The 21,259-nt window shown below is 45.4% G+C and overlaps 1 protein-coding gene across 1 annotated transcript in view; it reads right to left on the bottom strand.

The window, feature by feature from the left end:
* The window catches only part of gucy1b1 (guanylate cyclase 1 soluble subunit beta 1), a 231,132-nt gene that overhangs the window by 156,343 nt on the left and 53,530 nt on the right, over positions 1 to 21,259 (bottom strand). Inside the window, exon 3 of the mRNA XM_068022355.1 lies at positions 6,527 to 6,757. Within this exon, the coding sequence (XP_067878456.1) occupies positions 6,527 to 6,757 (231 nt within the window). The remainder of the gene's footprint in view (positions 1 to 6,526; positions 6,758 to 21,259) is intronic.

Below are 21,259 nucleotides of genomic sequence, written 5' to 3'. Positions count from 1 at the left end.
CTCTATCAAGTGTCCTCTCAGCATTCTCTAAGGAAAAGAGTCCCAAATTCTCCAATCTATCTTCGTAAGTGAAGTTCCTCATCCCTGGAACCATTGGCGTGAATCTTTCCTATATTGTCTCCAATGCCTTCACGTGTTTCCTTAAATGCGATGCCCAGAACTGGACGCAATACTCCAGCTGACGCCGAGCTCGTGTCTTATACAAGTTCAACATCATCACCTTGCTCTTGTACTCTATGCCCCGATTAATAAAGCCCAGGATACGGTACGCTTTATTGACCCTTCTCTCAACCTGTCCTGCCACCTTCAATGACTTTTATGCACATATACAACTAGGTTCCTCTGTTCTTGCACCGACTTTAAAGTTGTACCCTTTATTTTATATTGTCTCTCCATGTTCTTCCTACCAAAATGAATCACTTCACATTTCTCCACATTGAACTTCATCTACCACTTGTCCACTCATTCCACCAGCCTGTCTGCGTCCTTTTAAAGTTCGAGACCAGGGTTGTGCAACGTCTGGCCTGCGGAGGTAAAATGTACCCAAGCCTGGTCCCCATCCTTGCCAGGGATCTGTGAATGGAGATGTCAAATATCCCATTGTCAGATCGGCTTTTTAAAAAGATTGCAAGTCAGTTTCACAGTTGACACGTGCAGGGAGTGGAATCAGCAGTTTCCCAAATTTGTACTGGCTTGGAAGGTTTTGCAGCAGGCTTTTTTAAAAAATATCGAAACATGCCAGAAAACACTGAGTCTGTCAGAAGCTGGGAAACTGCTGTTCCCAATGTCAGCAGCTGTCAGTTGTGAAACTGACTTACAATCTTTAAAAAAAACTGACCAACCATCTGCTGAGCTTTCCTGCTCTCTGCAACTCTGACAGAGAGGCACACAAAGGGAGAGACGGAGAGAGAGAGAAGGGAGTGGGGGGGGGGGGAAGAGACGGAGAGTTGGGGGGGGGGACAGAGAGTTGGGGGGGGGGACAGAGAGTTGGGGGGGGGGACAGAGAGTTGGGGGGGGGGACAGAGAGTTGGGGGGGGGGACAGAGAGTTGGGGGGGGGACAGAGAGTGGGGGGGGGGACAGAGAGTGGGGGGGGGGACAAAGAGAGGTAGGGGGGACAAAGAGAGGTAGGGGGGACAAAGAGAGGCAGGGGGGACAAAGAGAGGCAGGGGGGACAGAGAGTGGGGGGGGGGACAAAGAGAGGCAGGGGGGACAAAGAGAGGCAGGGGGGACAAAGAGAGGTAGGGGGACAAAGAGAGGTAGGGGGGACAAAGAGAGGTAGGGGGGACAAAGAGAGGTAGGGGGGACAAAGAGAGGTAGGGGGGACAAAGAGAGGTAGGGGGGACAAAGAGAGGTAGGGGGGACAAAGAGAGGTAGGGGGGACAAAGAGAGGTAGGGGGGACAAAGAGAGGTAGGGGGGACAAAGAGAGGTAGGGGGGACAAAGAGAGGTAGGGGGGACAAAGAGAGGTAGGGGGGACAAAGAGAGGTAGGGGGGACAAAGAGAGGTAGGGGGGACAAAGAGAGGTAGGGGGGACAAAGAGAGGTAGGGGGGACAAAGAGAGGTAGGGGGGACAAAGAGAGGTAGGGGGGACAAAGAGAGGTAGGGGGGACAAAGAGAGGTAGGGGGGACAAAGAGAGGTAGGGGGGACAAAGAGAGGTAGGGGGGACAAAGAGAGGTAGGGGGGACAAAGAGAGGTAGGGGGGACAAAGAGAGGTAGGGGGGACAAAGAGAGGTAGGGGGGACAAAGAGAGGTAGGGGGGACAAAGAGAGGTAGGGGGGAGAGAAAGAGGGGGACAAAGAGAGAAAGAGGGGGACAAAGAGAGAAAGAGGGGGACAAAGAGAGAAAGAAGGACACAGAGAGTGAGCGACATGGGGGGGGGGGGGGACAACAGAGAGAGGGGAAATGGGGCGGGGGGGGGGGGGGGGAGAAGAGAGAGTGTGAGAGAGAGGAAAAGAGTGATCAAGATCACTCCCGACAGGATGACATCTATCCGGAATACTCCGCATTGCTACATCAAGAGTGCAGGCAAACATTGACTAGTTGTGCAAGCAAAAATTGCCAGGTATCTCACTAAATCAGTGCCCAGCACAGTGACGAGAAAGTGAGTCAAAAATTAGTCTTCTCATTTAAAGCTTCTTCACAAAAGTGTACATTTGTTGTTGCTTTGATTAATAATAGGGTGAATTTTTAATGTTTTATCTTTCCAAAATTGTTTCACCGGCCCCCTTGTAAGACAAAAATTGTAATGTGGCCCTCCCACCACAAAAAGGTTTGAACAGCCCTGTTCTACACTATTCACTATCCTCCTCACAGTTCACAATGCTTCCAAATTTCGTATCATCCGCAAATCTTGAAATTGTGCCCTGTACACCAAGGTCTAAGTCATTAATATATATCAGGAAGAGCAAGGGTGCCAACACTGACCCCTGAGGAACTCCACTCTGAATATTCCTCCTGCCCAAAAAACATCCATTGACCACTACACACTGTTTCCTGTCACTCAGCCAATTTCGTATCCATGTTGCGACTGGACTTTTTATTCCTTTGGCTGTAACTGCGTTGGCACAACTTTTCCATTGGCACTATTCAAAATCTGTGCATGCCGGTTTTTGCATCAGGAAATCATCATGCTTACTCAAAGGGACAGGTTTAAGTGACTGCCCACCCCATTACCCCCGTCACAGATGATTTAAAATCTGGCCTACAAACTCTGACTCAACCAAGAGTACAACCAGCTGACAGTATGGAACCGGGTTATACAGATGAAGAAGATCCCAAATTCAATCACTAATTTAAGTCAAATAATTTGGATTTGTACAATTGGCATATCTCTCAAGTTTTAGTGTCACAGAGTTATACAGCACAGAAACAGCTCTTCGGCCCATCGTGTCTGTGCTGGCCATCAAGCACCGAACTATTCTCATCCCATTTTCCAGCACTTGGCCCGTAGCCTTGTATGCTATGGCGTTTCAACTGCTCATCTAAATACTTCTTAAATGTTGTGAGGGTTCCTGCCTCTACCACCTCTTCACACAGTGTATTCCAGATTCCAACCACCCTCGGCATGAAAATTTATTTCCTCAAATCCCCTCTAAACCTCCTGCCCCTTACCTTAAATTTATGCCCCCTGGTTATTGATCCCTCCTCTAAAGGAAAAAGTCTCTTTCTATCTAAACTATCAATGCCCCTCATAATTTTGTATATTTCAATCATGTCCCCCCTCATCCTTCTCTGTTCTAAGGAAAACAACCCTAGCCTTTTCAGTCTCTCTTCATAGCTGAAATGCTCCAGCTCAGGAACATCCTGGTGAATCTCCTCTGCACTGTCTCCAGTGCAATCACATCCTTCCTATAGTGTGGTGTCCAGAACTGTACACAGTACTCCAGCTGTGGTCCAAATAGCATTTTATACAGCTCCATCATAACTTCCCTGCTCTTATATTCTATGACTCGGATAATAAAGGCAAGTATCCCATATGCCTTGCTGACCACCTTATCTACCTATGCTGCTGCCTTCAGTGATCTATGGACAAGTACACCAAGGTCCCTCTGACCTTCTGTACTTCCTAGGGTCCTACCATCCATTGTATATTCCCTTGCCTTGTTAGTCTTCCCAAAATGCATCACCTCACACTTCTCAGGATTAAATTCCATTTGCCACTGCTCCGCCCATCTTACCAGCCCATCTATATCGTCCTGTAATCTAAGGCTTTCCTCCTCACTATTTACGACACGACCAATTTTCGTGTCATCTGCAAACTTACTGATCATACCTCCTATATTCACATCTAAATCATTGATGTACACTACAAACAGCAAGGGTCCCAGCACCGATCCCTGTGGTACACCACTGGTCATGGGCTTCCACTCGCAAAGAGAACCATTATCCTCTGTTTCCTGCCACTAAGCCAATTTTGGATCCAATTTGCCAAATTGCCCTGGATTCCATGGGCTCTTACCTTCTTAACCAATCTCCCATGCGGGACCTGATCAAAAGCCTTACTGAAGTCCATGTTGACTACATCAACTGCTTTACCCTCATCTACACATCGAGTCACCTCGAAAAATTCAATCAAGTTAGTTAGACATGATCTCCCCCAGACAAAGCCATGCTGACTATCCCTGATTATTCCCTGCCTCTCCAAGTGGAGATTAATCCTATCCCTCAGAACTTTTTCCAATACTGATGATAGACTCACCGGCCTGTAATTACCTTGTCTATCCCTGCTACCCTTCTTGAATAATGATACCACATTCGTTGTCCTCCAGTCCTCTGGAACCTCTCCCGTGGCCAGAGAGGACCTGAAAATTTGTGTCAGAGCCCCTGCTATCACCTCCCTTGCCTCACACAACAGTCTGGGATACATCTCATCTGGACCTGTGGGCAGTACAGTGGTTCGATTCTGGGTACTGCCTGTGCAGAGTTTGCAAGTTCTCCCTGTGTCTGCGTGGGTTTTCGCCGGGTGCTCCGGTTTCCTCCCACAGCCAAAGACTTGCAGGTGATAGGTAAATTGACCATTATAAATTGCCCCTAGTGCAGGTAGGGAATATGGGATTATTGTAGAGTTAGTATAAATGGGTGGTTGTTGGTCGGCACAGAATTGGTGGGCCGAAGGGCCTGTTTCAGTGCTGTATCTCATTAAAAAAAATGTATCCACTTTTAAGCCCGCTAAAACATCTAATACTTCCTCCCTTTCAATGTTAATATGTTCAAGTACATCGCAATCCCCCCCTGATCTCGACACCTACATCGTCGTTCTCCTCAGTGAAAACAGATGAAAAGTAATCATTTAAAACCTCACCAGTGTCCTCCAGATCCACACACAGATTGCCACTTTGGTCCCTAATGGGCCCTACTCTTTCCCTGGTTATCCTCTTGCCCTTAATATGTTTATAAAACGCCTTAGGATTTTCCTTTATATAGACCTGCAATATTTTTTTATGTCCCCTCTTCGCTCTCCTAATAACTTGTTAAAGTACCCCCCCCCCCTGCACTTTCTGTACTCCTCTAATGCCTACGCTGTGTTACAGTGCTCCGAATCTGCCATAAGCCTGATCCAATACTCTATAGCCCTTGACATCCAGGGTTCCCTGGACTTGATGGTCCTACCCTTCACCTTAAAAGGTACATGCTGCTCTGAACCCTCACTATTTCCTCTTTGAATGACTCCCACTAGCCTGATGTAAACTTTCCTACAAGTAGCTGCTCCCAGTCCACTTTGGTCAGATTCTGTTTTATCAAATTGAAATCAGCCTTCCCCCAATTCAGTACTTTTATTTCTGGCCCATCTTTGTCCTTTTCCATAACTACCTTAAATCTTAGAGTTATGGCCACTATCCCCGAAATGCTCCCCCACTGATATTTCTACCACTTGTCCAGCTTTATTCCCTAAGATTAGGTCCAGTACTGCCCTTCTCTTGTAGGACTTTCTATGTACTGGCTCAAAAAGCTCTCCTGTATGCATTTTAAGAATTCTTCCCCCTTTAAGTCTTTTGCACTAAGACTATCCCAGTTGATACTAGGTAAGTTGAAATCCCCTACTATTATTACCCTATTATTTTTGCACCTCTCTGAGATTTGCCTACACATCTGTTCCTCTATCTCTCACTGACTGTTTAGAGGCCTGTAGTACATGCCCAGCCAAGTGATTGCCCCCTTTTGTTCTTAAGTTCTACCCATATGGCCTTGTTTGAGGAACCTTCTAAGATATCATCCCTCCTTTTATTTATTCCTAGTGATGGTCACGGATTTCCTGAAAACTGCAATTTTTTCTGTTCTCGCTGTAAAAAAAATGAACTTCTCTCTTCACTTCTGTGAACTTGTCTTTCTCAAAAAATGAAGCCCCCACTGGGGTCACAGGCTCCAAGGAAATTCTCCCAGACTTTGCAGAATTAAGAGCTGTAGGGTTTTCTATAAATTGTTGCCGGAATGGTGATATGCTATTTGGAATCGCTCACTGAAATCATTCTAAAATAGTTCCCACGGGGATATTATTTCATGTTGTACTATAGCTGTATGTTTCACATTTGTGTTACAATTAAAAATTATAAAGTGTTACTATTAATGGCCAAAATATCAGATGGAATAGGGTAACTTATCCAAGACTCTGCTCCCAGCACTGAGTTTCACATAATAGGAGCACAACTCAGAGAATCAGGTGGTGATGTCAGTGATATAAAAACAAGAAATGCTGGAACCACTCAGCAGGTCTGGCAGCATCTGTGGAAAGAGAAGCAGAGTTAACGTTTCAGGTCAGTGACCCTTCATCGGAACTGGTGATGTCAGTGAACCTCACTGAGGGTACTCCTGATTTTCAATAAAATTTATGAGCAGAAAATCGTTAGCACTGACTCTGGTGAACTAGCAACTGTGCCTGATTCTCTGGTTTGCACTCCGAGAGAGACAGAGTGCGAATCCGCATTGGGATAAGCATCCTCAGAAAATGTCCCCATGTAAGACTTTTTGTTTGAACTGTTGTCAAGCTTCAATTTGATAATTACCTTATGGATGTTACTGAATACATACCTGTGGCAGCACACGAAATATTGCATTCCCACACTGTGTTACCATAAACTCTCTATCAAACATAATGTGGAAAGGAAATGCTTTGCAGAAAGTGTATGGACTGATTCTGGATTCTTGGGCACTATTCTCCTCAAACCTATCCAAATCTTCGGAGAAAGCCTCTTCTTCTGAACCTTTCTGCTCAATCAAGAATTGAATATGATCACACTCTTCACTCTTCTGCTGGACCACCTAAAAGTACAAACAAATGGGAAAAAAGTTAGCTTTAGGGTTGTGCTCTTCAGCCTCAAGTGTTTCTGAAAAGCTTCAATCAGAGGAAGCTATCTCCATTGTTTAGAATATAATGCACTTTGTTGTTCATTTTCTTGACATACAGCATCTTAATTATACTTACAATCTTTTTTGTCTTACAAAAACAGCAATTTAAACACACATTTATTAAGTGAGCCTTCAACTTTTACTAAAGAGCACATTATCTCAGAGATGAAACATGTACTAAATAAGAACACTGAAGAAGATTGTCATAGTAAAGAAGAAGGGTATAGAGAAATTGGCTAGGACAAAAATAGATAAACAAGAGGCACTTAGAGGGTTGGCAGTGTTCAAAGTTGAAACGTCACAGGTCCACAAGAGATGCTTCCTAGGTTGCTGAGGAAAATAACAGTAGGAATAAGGGAGGCTCTGCCTGCAAACTCTGAATATGGGAATGGCAAGAAAACTGGAGGGTTAAAAATGGGAGTAGGAGGAACATGGTAACAGCAGGCCAGTCAGCCTACAGCAGTAGTGGAGAGACTTCTAGAGACCATAAGCCAGAAAAATTGCAATTATCACTTTGAAAAATACGTTTTCAATTAAATAACAGAGAGCGTTGAACAAGGTAGTGCAATTAATGTGTATAATGACTTTCAAAAGATGCCTGATCAAGTCGCACATAATTAACTTGCGAGAAACACTGTGGTCCATGGTATTAAAGGATTATGACAGCATGGATTCAAAATTGGCAGCAAGACAGCAAGCAAAGAATAGTGGCGAACAGCTGTTTTTCAGATTGAGTGGAAGTACACAATGGTGTTCCTCAGCAGTCAATGTTGGTGCCATTGCTTTTTGATATACGTTAATGACCTGGACTTGTGTATAGGGGGCCTTATTTCAAAGATCGGTGATTATACAAAGCTTGGAAATGAAGTAAACAGTGAGGAGGATAAGAGCATACTTCAGGAGGACATAAACAGATGTGCATATATGAGATGCTCAGCTTTATAAACAGAGGCACAGAATGCAAAAGCATTATGCCAAACATTTTCAAATCACTGGTTGATGTCAGCTTGACTATTGTGTCTATTCTGGGAGAAACACTTTGGGAAGGGTGTCAAGACCTTGGAGAGGGTGCAAAGAAGATTTAGCAGAATGGTGCCATAGATCAGTGTTTTTTTTTTAATTCTTTCACGGCATGTGGCTGCAGACAAGACTTAGTTTTCACAAGGATTGTGTGGTGTTCACTCCTACCAATACTGTCATGGACAAATGCATCTGCAAAAGGTAGATTAGTTAGGACTAGGTCCAGTAGGTTTTTCCTTCTTGTTGGTTTCCTCACCAGCTGCCACAGGCTAAGTCTGGTAGATATGTCCGTTAGGATTCAGCCAGCTCGGGCAGTAGTGGTGCCACTCTTGGTGTTGGACATTGAAGTCCCCAACCCAGAGTAAATTCTGTGCCCTTTCCACCCTCAGTGCTTCTTCCAAGTGGTAATCAACTTGGAGGAGTACTGATTCAGCAGCTGAGAGAGGATAGTGAGTGATAATCAGCAGGAGATTTCCTTGCCCATATTTGACCTGATGCCATGAAACTTCATGGGGTCTGGAGACAATGTTAAGGACTCCCAGGATAACTCCCTCCTGACTGTATACCACTATGCTGCCACCTCTGGTGAGTCTGTCCTGCCGTTGGGACAAGACATACCCAGGAATGGTAATGACGGCGTCTGGGACATTGGATGTTAGGTATGTTTCTGTGAATATGACTGTGTCAGGCTGTTGCTTGACTAGTCTGTGGGACAGCTCTCCCAATTTTGGCACAAGCCCCTAGATGTTAGTAAGGGGGACTCGACAGTGCTGGGTTTGCCATTGTCATTTCCAGTGCTTAGGTCAATGCCGGGTGTTCCATCATGTTTTATTCCTTTTCAACTTTTGTGTAGTGATTTTGTACAACTGAGTGGCTTTGCTAGACCATTTCAGAAGGCAGTTAAGAAACAATCACATTGCTGTGGGGCTGGAGTCACACATAGGCCAGACCAGGTAAGGACAGCAAATTTTCTTCCCTAAGGGACATTACTGAACCAGATGGGTCTTTACTACAATCATTGGTAGTTTCATGGTCACAATTACTGAGACTAGCTTTCAATTCCAGATTATAATTAATTAATTGTGACCGCTGGCATCCCCAGGGATCTATACTGAGGCCTCAGCTTTTAACTACATGTGTAAATAACTTGAATAAAGGAACAGAGTGTTTCTCTAAGTTTGGTGCTGACACTAAATTAGGTTGCATATTAAAATGTACAGATAGGAGCAGAAAGTTGAAAAGGAACATTAATAGATTCAGTGATTCAGAAAAATTGTGGTAGGTAAGTGTGAGGTCATCCACTTTGGATCTGAGAAAGATAGATCAGAGTATTTTCTAAATGGTAAGAAGCTAGGAACCATCGATAAACAAAGAGATTTAGGGGGTCCAAGAGCATAAATCATCAAAGGCTAGTCAACAGCTTTGAAAAATATAAAAAAACTAATGGCTTTTATCTCAAGGAAGCTGGAATAGAAAAGAGTGGAAGTTATGTTATAGCTATACCGAGCTCTGGTTAGATCCCATCTGGTGTATTTAATTCCATTTTGGGTACAGCACCATGGCAACAATATAACTGGCCTTCTGGTAGATGTACTGCAGATCCACCAGAATGATACCGGGGTGGTTCTGAGAACAGGTTACATAAGCCTAAGTTTGTATTTCATTAAACATAGAGGATTAAGGAGTCATCTGATTGAGGTGTTTAAGATGTTTAAGAGCTTTGATAGAATTTTAAGGATAACTATTCCTTGGGTTGGAGAGTCCAGAACAAGGGGGCATAACCTTAAAATTTAGAGCTAGGCCATTATGGAGGGAAATTGGAAAGCACTTGTTCACAAAAAGGAGAGTGGCATTTTGGAACTCTCTCCTCTAAAAAGCTGTTGAGGCTAGGTCTATTAAAATTTCAAAACTAAAAGTAATAGATTTTTGTTAGGCAACTGTATTAAGGGTTATGGAACCAAGGCAGGTAGATGGAATGAAGATATAATGATCTAATTGAATGGCAGAACCGATCTGAGGGACTGAATGGTGTACTCATATATTCCTAGGTTCTTTTTGATTGGATGAAACTGTACCTTTAAAAAGAGGGGAACAGAGCCATCAAAAGTAATTGTAAAGGAACAGTCACCAAAGTGCAACAAGCATCCAGCAGCACCTCAACAATAATTTAGTCATACAAAAGCAAAACACTGCTGATGCTGGAAATCTGCAACAAAAACATAAAATGCTGGAAATACACAGCAGATTGGGCAGCATTTGTGGAGAGAGAAACAGTTAACATTTCACGTTGATGACCTTCCATCAGCACTCCTGGAAGCCATTAGCTCATCAAGTCTGCACCAGGTCTTTTGAAGAGCAATCCTGTTAGCCCCACTAGCCCACTCTTTCCCCATATCCCTGCATTTTTCTACTTCAAGTAAAATTTAGGCACAGACATAGTTCACACAAACTGTAAAAATATGGAACCACTCAGCAGGTCTGGCAGCATCTGTGAAAAGAGAAGCAGAGTTAACGTTTCGAGTCAGTGACCCTTCTTCACTGACCCGAAACGTTAACTGTGCTTCTCTTTTCACAGATGCTGCCAGACCTGCTGAGTGGTTCCAGCATTTCTTGTTTTTATTTCAGATTTCCAGCATCCGTAGTATTTTGCTTTTATTTTAGTGTAAAAATATGGAAGTTGATTAACAATTGTATAGATTGTGCAAAATATGGGCAGCCTAATGTGATTTTCAAGTAAAACCAGTATAAGAAAAGCATAATTTTTAAGAATCATTAAGTACAGGACAGAAGGAGGCCATTAGACCAAGTATGCACCAGCTCTTTTGAAGAGCAATCCAATTAGTCCCGCTTTCCTTATATCCCTGCATTTTTACCTCCAAGTATTTTATCCAATTTTCTGTTGAAAGCTACTATTGAATTTGTATCCACTACCTGATCAGGTAATGAATTCCAAATCCTAACTATTCATTGTGTAAAAAGGTTTTTCCTTAAGTCGCCTTTGGTTCATTTGCCAATCATCTTAAATTTGTGCCTTTTGGTTTTTGACCCTTCAGCCATTGAAAACAGTTTCTCTTTATTTACTCTATCTAAACTGGTCATGACTTTAAACACCTCTATCTCATATCCTCTTGGTCTTCTCTGCTCTAAGGAGAACAAACCCAGCTTCTCCAGTCTATCCCTGGAACCCTTCTAGTAAATCTCTTCTGTACCCTCTCCAAAGCCTTCATGCCTTCCTTAAGTGTTGTGCCTGAAATTGGACACAGTATTCCAGCTCACATGGAACTACTGTTCTGAGTGAGGTTTGGGTGGTACCCACTGTTCAATTCCCACCGAAACAAAAGCTGTGTTTTCTAAATTGGGTTTAATGCCTTTGTGTTTGATTTGTCAAATTAACAGACAGCGACCGTTTTTTTGCAGGTTTAAAACAGAAAATCAATTATTTATCGATCAATACTCCTTACTCCGAAACTGCTGCAACCGCATCTACTCGTTATTGTTTCTAGCTGGTTCCCCACCACAGAAGTTGAACTGACTAGCCTGTAGTTGCTGGGCTTATCTTTACACCTTTTTTTGAAAAAGGGTGTAACATTTGCAATTCTCCAGTCCTCTGGAGTCTAAGGAAAATTATGGGCAATGCCTCTGCAACCTCCTGGCTTTTGTACTCTCTGCCCCTATTTAGAAAGCCCAGATCCCATATGCTTTATTAATTGCTTTGTTAACATGTCCTGCCACCTTCAAAGATTTGTGCACAAGCAGCCCATACACCTGTGTTCTTGAACCCACATCAAAATGTTTTCTTTTAACGTGCATTGTCTCTCTTCATTCTTCCTACCAAAGTGTATCACCACACACTTTTCTGCATGCCACATGTCTTGCCAATCCACCAGCCCAACCATGTCTTGTTAAAGTCTATTACTTTCTTTGTCACTGTCTTTACTACACCTCATCTGCAAATTTCAAAACTGTGCCCTGTCATCCCTAGTCCAAGTCTTTAATGTACATCAGAAGCAGAAGATGTCTTGATACTGAACTTTGGGGAGCTCCACTGTATGCCTCCCTCCACTCCAAAAAAAAGGCATTCAGTATGACCCTCTTTCCACCCTTTATCCAATTTTGTACCCCTCTACTACTGCCCCTTTTGTCCCACGTGTTTCAGTTTTGCTAACAGGCCTCTTTACAAAGAACAGTACAGCACAGGAACAGGCCATTCGGCCCTCCAAGCCTATGCCGATCTTGATGCCTTATCAAATGCCTTTTGAAAGTCCATATACATATCAACTGTACTCATCCACATTCTCTGTTACCCCATCAAAAAATTCAAATCAAGTTAGTCTAACATAATTTCCCTTAACACATCCATGCTGCCTCTCCTTTAAGTAGTCTATACATGTCCAAGTGGCTGTATATTTCCTCACAGATTATTGTTTCTAAAAACTTCCTCACCAACATTAAACTGACTGATCTGTAATTGCCAAGTTTACCCTTCTCTCCTTTATTGAACAAGGGTGAAACATTTGGTGCTGGATGTGCCCAAAAATATCTTACATTAAAGATAGTGTATACATACAGTTTGTCGAATAAAGAAAAGATAAAAACTATCTTAATAAATAGTGACTTTTCTATCATACTCCCTCCCCCCCCACCCGCCCTTAACATTGATATAAGTCTGATCAAATAGCATTTTACATCGATTCCAAGCACCAAATCAAGGATGGCCTTGTGGTGGAGGAGCTTCTGCCCACCCTGACCAAAACCATTAATAGCAGGGTTATATTGGAATTCCCATTCTCCAGGCCTTTTTTGAGACTTGGTGTGTGGTGAAATCAGACATAGCAGCCATCTACGGGGAGAATGTGGAGACCGCCGAGGTGTCCAGGCTGAGATTTTGACCAAGAAACCTACCTCCAAAGATTGACCTTTTTTATTTTTTATATAGTTATTGGGATTGACTAAGTTTTGTTTTAGGAAGGTGAGGGAGAAGTGTCTGGGGCACTTTTACTGGATTTTCCAGCATTGCTGTAATGATGAGCAACCTAAATGCACCTCCAGTGCATTTGCTAAGTACCAAATCCAGTCCATTCCTAAGCATGAAACTCATGGGTAGTATGAGTATAATGTGATTATATGGGGGCCCATCAATGCTCTCTGAACTTCATTAACTTTGGCAGGGTCAGCAGCAGAGGTCAAGGGTGGGCACCTTGCAGAATTTGGATCAATCATGTTTTACACCAGGCTGAGCTGATTATTTAATCACATTATACTCATACTACCCATGAGTTTCACTGCCCAGGAATAGACTATTTTAGATTTAGATTTAGAGAAACAGCACTGAAACAGGCCCTTCGGCCCACCGAGTCTGTGCCGACCATTAACCACCCATTATACTAATCCTACACTAGTCCCATATTCCTACCACATCCTCACCTGTCCCTATATTTCCCTTCCACCTACCTACACTAGGGGCAATTTATAATGGCCAATTTACCGATCAACCTGCAAGTGTTCTGGCTGTGGGAGGAAACCGGAACACCCGGAGGAAACCCACGCAGACACAGAGAGAACTTGCAAACTACACACAGGCAGTACCCAGAATTGAACCTGGGTCGCTGGAGCTGTGAGGCTACAGTGCTAACCACTGCGCCACTGTGCCGCACTATATTTGGTAGTTATAGGGTAGGCGGTGGCGTAGTGGTATTATCACTGGACTAATAACCCAGAGATCCAGGGTATTCCTCTGGGGACCACAGTAAAAGGTGGAATTTGAATTTAATTAATAAATCTGGAGTTAAAAAAACTAGTCTAAAGATAGCCATGAAACCATTGTCGATTGCTGTAAAAACCCATCTGGTTCACTAATGTCCTTTCGGGAAGGAAATCTGCTGTCCTTACCTGGCCTGACCTACATGTGACTCCAGACCCACAGCAAAGTGGTTAACTCTTACATGCCCTCTGAAATGGCCTAGCAAGCCACTCAGTTGTACCTAACTGCTCCAAAGTCTATAAAAAGGAATGAAACCAGACGGACCACCCAGCATCGACCTAGGCACCGGAAACGACAATGGCAAACCCAGCCCTGTCGAGCCTGCAAAGTCCTCCTTACTAACACCTGGGGGCTTGTGCCAAAGTTAGGAGAGCTGTCCCATCGACTAGTCAAGCACAAACAGCCTGACATAGTCATACCTTACAGACAACGTCCCAGACACTGCCATCACCATCCCCGGGTACGTCCTGTCCCACAGGTAGGACAGACCCAACAGAGGTGGTGGCACAGTGGTATACAGCAGGGAGGGAGTTGCCCTGGGAGTCCTCAACATCGACTCCGGACCCCATGAAGTCTCATGGCATCAGATCAAACATGAGAAAGGTAACCTCCTACTGATTACCACCTACCGCCCTCCCTCAGCTGATGACTCAGTACTCCTTCATGTTGAACACCACTTGGAGGAAGCACTGAGGGTGGCAAGGGCACAAAATGTACTCTGGGTGGGGGACTTCAATGTGGCTCGGTAGCACCACTACTGACCGAGCTGGCCGAGTCCTAAAGGACATGGCTGCTGGACTGGGTCTGCAGCAGGTGGTGGGGGAAACCAACACGAGGGAAGAACATACTTGACCTCATCCTCACCAATCTGCCTGCCGCAGATGCATCTGTCCATGACAGTATTGGTAGGAGTGACCACCTCACAGTCCTTGTCGAGACAAAGTCCCGCCTTCACATTGAGGATACCGTCCATCGTGTTGTGTGGCACTATCACCGTGCTAAATGGGATAGATTTCGAACAGATCTAGCAATGCAAAACTGGGCATCCATGAGGTGCCGTGGGCCATCAGCAGCAGCAGAATTGGACTCAACCACAATCTGTAACCTCATGGCCCGGCATATCCCCCACTCTACCATTACCATCAAGCCAGGAGACCAACAATGGTTCAATGAAGAGTGCAGGAGGGCATGCCAGGAGCAGCACCAGGCATACCTCAAAATGAGGTGCCAACCTGGTGAAGCTACAACCCGGGACTACTTGCATGCCTAACTGCGTAAGCAGCATGCAATAGACAGAGCTAAGTGATCCCATAACCAATGGATCAGATCTAAGCTCTGCAGTCCTGCCATATCCAGCAGAGAATGGTGGTGGACAATTAAACAACTAATTGGAAGAGGTGGCTCCACAAATATCCCCATCCTCAATGATGGGGGAGCCCAGCACATCAGTGCAAAAGATAAGGCTGAAGCATTTGCAACAATCTTCAGCCAGAAGTGCCGAATTGATGATCCATCTCAGCCTCCTCCTGAAGTCCCCAGCATCACAGATGCCAGACTTCAGCCAATTCGATTCACTCCACGTGATATTAAGAAACGACTGAAGGCACTGGATACTGCAAAAGCTATGGGCCCTGACAATATTCCGGCAATAGTACTGAAGACCTGTGCTCCAGAACTTGCTGCGTCCCTAGCCAAGCTGTTCCAGTATAGCTACAACACTGGCATCTACTCGGCAATGTGGAAAATTGCCCAGGTATGTCCTGTACACAAAAAGCAGGACAAGTTCAAACTAGCCAATTACCGCACTATCAGCCGACTCTCAATCATCAGTAAAGTGATGGAAGGTTACATCAACAGTGCCATCAAGCAGCACTTGCTTAGCAACAACCTGCTCAGTGACGCTCAGTTTGGGCTCTGCCAGGGCCATTCCGCTCCTCATCTCATTACAGCCTTGGTTCAAACATGGACAAAAGAGCTGAACTCAAGAGGTGAAGTGAGAGTGACTGCCCTTGACATCAAGGCAGCATTTGACCGAGTATGGCATCAAGGAGCCCGAGCAAAACTGAGGTCAATGGGAATCAGGGGGAAAACCCTCCGCTGGCTGGAGTCATACCTATGTTGTGGTTGTTGGAGGTCAATCATCTGAGCTCCAGGACATCACTGCAGGAGTTCCTCAGGGTAGTGTCCGAGGCCCAACCATCTTCAGCTGCTTCATTAATGACCTTCCTTCAATCATAGGGTCAGAAGTGGGGATGTTCGCTGATGATTGCACAATGTTCAGCACCATTCGTGACTCCTCAGATACTGAAGCAGTCCGTGTCGAAATGCAGCAAGACCTGGACAATATCCAGGCTTGGGCTGATAAGTGGCAAGTAACATTCGCGCCACACAAATGCCAGGCAATGACCATCTCCAGCAAGAGAGAATCTAACCATCTCCCCTTGACATTCAACGGCATTACCATCGCTGAATCCCCCACTATCAACATCCTAGGGGCTACCATTGACCAGGAACTGAACTGGAGTAGCCATATAAATACCGTGGCTACAACAGCGGGTCAGATAATAGGAATCCTGTCTCCCCAAAGCCTGTCCACCATCTCCAAGGCACAGGTCAGGAGTGTGATGGAATACTCTCCACTTGCTTGGATGGGTGCAGCTCCAACAACACTCAAGAAGCTCGACACCGTCCAGGACAAAGCAGCCTGCTTGATTGGCACCCCATCGACAAACATTCACTCCCTTCACCACTGATGCACAGTGGCAGCAGTGTGCACCATCTACAAGATGCACTGCAGCAATGCACCAAGGCTCCTTAGACAGCACCTTCCAAACCCGCGACCTCTACCAACTAGAAGGACAAGGGCAGCACATACATGGGAACACCACCACCTACAAGTTCCCCTCCAAGTCACGCACCATCCTGTCGTGAAACTATATCGCCGTTCCCTCACTGTCGCTGGGTCGAAATCCTGTAACTCCCTTCCTAACAGTACTGTGGGTGTACCTAACCCACATGGACTGCAGCGGTTCAAGAAGGCAGCTCACCACCACCTACTCAAGGGCAATTGGGGATGGGCAATAAATGCTGGCCTGGCCAGCGACGCCCACATCCCATGAAAGAATAAAAAAAATGATCGATTTCAGTTCTATGAAAAATCTAGCCTGTGCAGATAATAAATCTGGAGGAGAGCCACAGTTTTCTCTGTGCTATTAGCCAACATTTTCTATGGTCGATATTCAGCGTTTGAGCTCTATGAACTGAAATCAGTTGGATTGAAACAATTTGCAATTTTGAACTGAGGTTGGTTTTCTCATCCTTATTCATCAAACTTAGTGCTCACAGAGGTCACATTACTGCAGCTTCATCAATGATGTCAACCTACACTATCAATGCATGCTGTTACCATGGTTACAGCACTTTTTAAAACACAATAAATCATTACTTAGTACCTCACAGATGTCAAACTGCTGGTCAAACTAATCCAGATTGCTTTAAAAAGTAAACTCCTGAGGATTTCAACAATATCTTTATAATGAAAATAAATATAAGATAAATTTACAGGGCTTTTCGTTCCAAGTTTCCTATCTTCTTTCTGTTTTGATTATTAATAACAGCAAGCACTTAAAAGTTACATTACTTGAATGTCTGTGGAATTTTTAGTCTCCCTGAGCCAGCCAGTTTCTTACACTTTCAACTCACACAACACAATCCTAAAATAAACTCTGATATAACATTAACAAAACTGCTCAAATGCCTGCATGTGCTTTGCTACTGAATTAACCCCAGGTAAATAAAATAAATACAGAAAGTAAAATTTTAAAATGAAGAGAGAGGCAGCACAGTGGCGCAGTGGTTAGCACTGCAGCCTCACAGCTCCAGGGACCCGGGTTCAATTCTGGGTACTGCCTGTGTGGAGTTTGCAAGTTCTCCCTGTGTCTGCGTGGGTTTTCTCCGGGTGCTCCGGTTTCCTCCCACAAGCCAAAAGACTTGCAGGTTGATAGGTAAATTGGCCATTATAAATTGCCCCTAGTATAGGTAGGTGGTAGGGAAATATAGGGACAGGTGATAGGAATATGGGATTAGTGTAGGATTAGTATAAATGGGTGGTTAATGGTTGGCACCGACTCGGTGGGCCGAAGGGCCTGTTTCAGTGCTGTATCTCTAAATAAAAAAAATAAATAAATAAATCGTCACAATTTTTACATCGACACGTCCTGTGTTACCTTATCCCTCTAATTCTCTCTTCTTTGCTATTTTATCCCTCAGCTTTAATTAATTTACATATCTTTAATAGTGATCCAAATATTTCGAAAAATAACTTTGAAACCCTTTGCTTTCCTCTCTCCTTCTCTCCCTCTCCTCCACAACTCGCATCATGGCATGAACTGATTAAACTGGCTGGCTTTTGATGTGATATAAAAATGGCTCCAAGGTTTTCTTTGTTAATTAGAAGCAGAGAGCATTTAAAACCTCAGGTTGCTTCCAGTGAGGTTATGGCTAGGAACAAAGTTTCTTGCAGCCTCAGTGCTACAGTTGCAAAATTGGACAGGATTTTCCCACTGGCTTCAGGACCCCAATATCAGGATCAAATGGGGGTCTGAAGCTCGCACTTGTCAGGAGCCAGACGAAGGGAGCTATTTTCGCGGAGGCAATCTCCTAATTGACCACCTCCGAGCTCGCCGTCCAATTAAGGATGGCCAGGTGCTCCCAATGCTGTCGGCCCAATCCCAGAGCCGGCAGTTCTAGAACCTTGACAGCCCCACAGAGAGTGGTGAATGCTGCTAAGGCAGGTAAGAGATCATGAGGGCGGCTCAAAATGGAGGAATGAAAATAATTTTAAAAATTTTTAGAGGGACCAAACAGACAGCCCCTCCAATCGGAAGGAAAATCCTTCCAGCAGCAGTGGTCGGGCCACATGCATGGCCTTATCTGCCAGAGGCCCCCTCTTTGGGGGATGGAGCCACCAGCTCCAATGGTCCCCAGGACTGCCACAGGGAGGTGGCAGAGCGCAGAGCGCTCTAAAAGGCCCCTAATTGGGGCATTAAATCTGCAGACTGGCTGTCCACCACCTTGCAGTCGCTCCCTGCATTTTTCCCAGCACCTACCCCCCACGTTCACTCCTGGTGCCCCAGGACTGGGAAAATTCTGCCCACTGTGTTCAGCATTCAGAAGGTTGGTTTCCTTACAGGTATTAGATTACTGTGAACAATTACTTCACGATGATTTATATTGTGAATCTACAAGTAAAGAATGCACCACAGAAAGTAGACTTCAACTTTTTTTTCTTAAACAATCTAATAAACAATATAACAGTTACCATTCTAAATAAAAATGATCTGGGATCTGCAAAAAGGCCAAAACTGGCATACTGGAATGTAAAGCAGTCAAGTTAATGATCCATCTAATTTTACTGACATTTACAATGCAGTCACTTGTTTCTTAACTTTCAATACAAAGTAATTGTTTTAACAGACATAAGGCTGAATTTTACCGGCCCCTCGACACCACGGATCACGCGTGCCCGCCGCATTTTACCGACGGCAGCAGGATCTCGGTGCGGCCCCCCCCCCCACCGCCACATGGCGGCAACACCACAATTAGCATATAGTATTGCTATGCTGATTATGAAGCCCACCACCTCTCCACCGACTCTGCCGGATTTTTCCTTTAACGGGCTGCCGTCATGTGCCATCCCGTTCACGATCTGAAAAGCCAGCGGGTCCTCACTCTGCATTATGGAGGGGAGAAGGGATACGTAGGGGTCTCAACTCTGCATTCTGAAAGGAAGGGGGTCTGGTATTACTGGAGGGAAAACTGCACTGGCATGAAGGGAGGTACCATGTACCATCCCTCCGTTAACAGTGTACGCTTTGTGTTTGTGAGGGGGCAATGGCATACTCTGCACCCTGTGTGTGGGGAGGGTGCCAGAAAGGGCAGGAGCATTAAGGTTTTATGGATGGTGGGGGCAATCGATTCAGCTGATAGGATCTTGATGTGGTCATGCTGAGACAGTCTGAGTGGTAGCCAAGATAGGCAATGCCATGGCACGCCACATAGTTGATCCAGGAAAGCAGCTGATGTGCCCGTCAACACCAATCCATGCCCTGTTAGGAACCTTTGACTAAATGCAGGGTTCAACTTTATTTCTCACATGAAAATTGGTATGGCTCAGCCAACATTGTGTGATCCTCTGCACGTTAGGATCCTTGTGCACCAGAGGCAATACCAACAGGCAGGTGTGATCCACATAGAGGCTCCCAGTCATTAGCAGCAGCCCCCAAGGGGAGTCTGCCATTACGGTTGCCGTGCATCTACAGGCTCCACATGACGTGCCATCAGATGTCAGAGCACCAGTGTCAGGGGAGATTGCACATATAGAGAGGGTGGTGACACGTCTCTGTGCCCTGCTCAAGGATGACCAGCAGCCCATGGGCCTTTGTTCCTCATACTGGCAGCGACTCCTGATGCCTCTGCAGCCTTTTAGGGGCCCACCAGAGACCTTTGTGCGGTCACACAGTCAGCAGTGCACTGCTGCATCAGGGAGGTCACCAATGCCCTGCAGCAATGAGCCAATGAGGATGTCTGCTTCAGGACTCTCACAGCCAGGCCCAGAGGGCCATTGGTTCTGGCACCACTGCCGGAGAACCATAGGTTATAATGTTCATGGACTGCACTCATGTGGCATCAGGCCACCCGCCAGGCTACCACCTGCAGACATCACCATTAAAAGGAACCCTCTCAATCTAGGTGAAACTGCTATGTGATCACTGCGGCTGTTTGCAGCGAATGTGTGACCGCTTCTCAGGCAGCTGCCATGACAACTGGGTCTTGTGCCAGTCCCGGCTGCCACTGCTGTTCACTGAACTGGCTCAGATGGAAGGGTGGCTTCTTGGAGAGGAGAGCTATCCTTTGCAGATATGGCTCCTGACACCAGTGAGAGACCCCACCCTTGCTGTTGCAGAGGAGAGATACAATTGCCAGCCACTGAGCTACATGAGCCACCATTGAGCAGGAGATCAGCATGCTGAAAGAGTGCCTCCAATGCCTGTACGGATAGGGTGGTGCTCTGCACTACAGGCTGAATAGGCCAGCTCCTTTCTTTGCTGCTCTGCACAACTACGCACCCAATAGCGGCCAAGCCTGGCATGATGAGGAGAGACGTCAACAGGATTCCTCCTCGGATTAAGAGGAAGCTGAAGACCTACAACATGAAAGACGCATGGGATAGCAGATGGCACCCAGGCTCTGCACACAGGGCGAGCAGTGAGCTAGGGACGTACGGAAGTGGCTTATCAGACAAAGGCTGTCTGCTCCATTGGAACCGACATGAGCTCTGCAAGCCACGCATCACCCTTGCTCACCTGCTGTGCACCAGTCTACATTTTGTTTTATTCATTCATGGGATGTGGGCGTCGCTGGCTATGCCAGCATTTATTGCCCATCCCTAATTGCCCTTGAGAAGGTGGTGGTGAGTTGCCTTCTTGAACCGCTGCAGTCCATGTGAGGTAGGTACACCCACAGTGCTGTTAGGAAGGGAGTTCCAGGATTTTGACCCAACGACAGGGAAGGAACGGCGATATAGTTCCAAGTCAGGATGGAGTGGGACTTTGAGGGGAACTTGCAGATGGTGA

The sequence above is a fragment of the Heterodontus francisci genome, chromosome 1, assembly GCF_036365525.1.
Source record: "Heterodontus francisci isolate sHetFra1 chromosome 1, sHetFra1.hap1, whole genome shotgun sequence".
NCBI lineage: Eukaryota > Metazoa > Chordata > Chondrichthyes > Heterodontiformes > Heterodontidae > Heterodontus > Heterodontus francisci.
This window is presented reverse-complemented; position numbering and strand designations above follow the sequence as displayed.